At 43.8% G+C, this 2500-nt stretch overlaps 1 protein-coding gene across 1 annotated transcript in view; it reads left to right on the top strand.

Annotated features, from left to right (window-relative positions):
• Positions 1-2500, top strand: part of LOC137640823 (uncharacterized) — a 9886-nt gene that overhangs the window by 1699 nt on the left and 5687 nt on the right. Inside the window, exon 1 of the mRNA XM_068373292.1 lies at positions 1-1102. This exon is cut by the window's left edge and continues 1699 nt beyond it. Within this exon, the coding sequence (XP_068229393.1) occupies positions 1-1102 (1102 nt within the window). The remainder of the gene's footprint in view (positions 1103-2500) is intronic.

The raw sequence follows: 2500 nt of genomic DNA, 5'->3' as shown, positions 1-2500 counted from the left end.
CACAGCAGGCAAAAGATACGACTTTTCAGATGCACGTTTTCTCAGATGCCAGTACATCTGGGTATGGCGCTGTTGCATACCTAACCTCAAACGAGGGTGGATGTTCGAAAACTTCATTTCTCATCGGAAAAGCAAGGGTTGTTCCATTGAAAGCAACATCTATCCCACGGCTTGAACTCACAGCGGCTGCTGTAGCTGTAAATTTAGGACAGAAAATTACCCTTGAGCTTGATCTCCATCTCAACGAAATCTGCTATTACACAGATTCAACGACAGTCCTTTATTACATCAGAGCTGAGAGAAAGCGTTTTCCAGTGTTTGTGGCCAACAGAGTCCGTCAAATAAGAGACTTCAGCAGCGCTAACCAGTGGAAGTACGTTAGCACCGATTTGAACCCAGCAGACATTGCATCACGTGGAGTAAGTTCTGTGATATCGTCAGACATGACTCGTTGGCTGGAAGGTCCGGATTTCTTGAATATGCCGGCTTCAGAATGCCCTGCAAAGATGCACCCCAGCAGCGAACCGCAGGTTACAGAAGAAGACTTAATGTCTTTAGTTACTACAACTACATCAGAAGAAGGATCACCATTTATGACTTTAATCACATATTTCTCCAGGTGGGAGAGACTGAAGAGAGCAGTAGCAGTATTCATAGCATTTTTGGCTTTCTTACAAAACAAAGAACAAACTATAAATTTCAGGACCACACAGATCATGCAAAAGGCTGAAAAGGCAATCGTTTGCTTTATACAAAAGATCACCTTTGCAAACAAGGTCGAGAAACTCAAGAAAACAACCTCGAAAGAAGACAAGAGAGAACACTCGCTACCAAAAACAAGTACGATATTCCGTCTCGACCCAGTGCTCATCGACGGAACTCTGCGAGTGGGAGGACGCCTCTCGGAAGCTGCAATGGACTCCGATGTGAAACATCCTATGCTACTGCCACAACATTCGCACGTCACCACTCTAATCGTACGAGATGCTCATGAGAAACTTGGCCATGCGGGTAGAAATCACACCATTGCAGCAATTAGAGAACGCTTTTGGATTGTTTCAATCAACTCTGCTGTCCGACGTCAACTCCACAAATGCATAACGTGCAGAAAAATGAGAAAGCCATGCCAGGAGCAAAAAATGTCCGACTTACCTCAAGATCGTCTCGAGCCAGCTCCACCATTTACATTCACAGGCGTAGACTTTTTCAGGCCGTTCATTATAAAAGAGGGCCGCAAGGAGCTCAAACGTTACGGCGTCATATTCACCTGTCTTGTCAGTCGCTCCATTCATCTGGAAGCTGCTAACAGTCTCGAAACGGATTCCTTTATTCACTGCCTGCAACGCTTCATAGCCCGTTGAGGTACGGTACAAGAAATCCGATGCGACAACGGGACCAACTTCATCGGAACCCGGAATGAGCTGAACAAGGCTTGGTCAGATCTGAACCAAAACAAAATCCAAAACAAACTACTGTACATGAATCTCGACTGGAAACTCAACCCACCTATGGCATCGCACATGGGCGGCGTATGGGAGCGCCAGATCCGTACCATTCGGAAAGTTCTATCTGCGCTATTCTTCGACCATGGGACTCGCCTCGATGACGAATCATTCCGCACGCTACTCTGCGAGGTAGAATATATTGTGAACTCAAGACCGATCACGACCTGTTCTGATGATCCTGACGACATGGAACCACTAAGTCCGAGTCAAATCCTCCATATGAAGTCACCCAAGAGATTAATACCAGGACCTTCGCAACCAGAATATGTGTACTCCAGAAAAAGGTGGCGTAGAGTACAATATTTGTCGGACTTGTTCTGGACCAGATGGAAAAGGGAGTACATAGTCAGCCTGCAGCAACGCCCCAAATGGAACAAACAACAACGAAATACACGGGAAGGTGACATCGTGCTCCTGAAAGACAAGAACACGCCAAGACTTCATTGGCCACTAGCACGTGTAACAGAGGTATTGCCAGACTCCAGAGGCGTTGTGAGAAGCGTCAAACTTCGAACCCAATCTTCTGAATTGCACAGACCAGTGAGCAAGCTCGTACTCTTGCTTCCAAAAGAAGATCAAGTGTTATAGATATTATCCAGAGACACTATATGACATTGATATATTTTCTAGTTCATATGTTTGTCAAACTCATTTTTATTTTGTTGTGTTTATCGTTTTAATTTTCGTTCCTTAAGCTTGTTTTATTCATGTTCTATTCATGTATTGTAGTATGAAATGAAATATTAGTTGTGCATCTTATATTTTTTTGTAAATCATATGATTTAGAGGTCGAGTATGTTGATGCCCAACGATTAAATGTAAATAATGTTTGTTGTCTAGTTATCGCGATGGTTAATGTTAAGGTTTGCTGTGTGGTAGTTTGCTGGTTCGAGTCTATGCTCGGCCATATGAATTGTTTACTTGGTGTTGGGTTGTTTTAGCTAATTTACGCATAGTTCTCGGTCACGTGAACTTTATGGTAATCTACAGTGTCT

This window comes from Palaemon carinicauda, chromosome 5 (assembly GCF_036898095.1).
Source record: "Palaemon carinicauda isolate YSFRI2023 chromosome 5, ASM3689809v2, whole genome shotgun sequence".
Classification (NCBI taxonomy): Eukaryota; Metazoa; Arthropoda; class Malacostraca; order Decapoda; family Palaemonidae; genus Palaemon; species Palaemon carinicauda.
The sequence above is the reverse complement of the archived record's forward strand: the minus strand, read 5'-3'. Positions and strand labels throughout refer to the sequence as shown.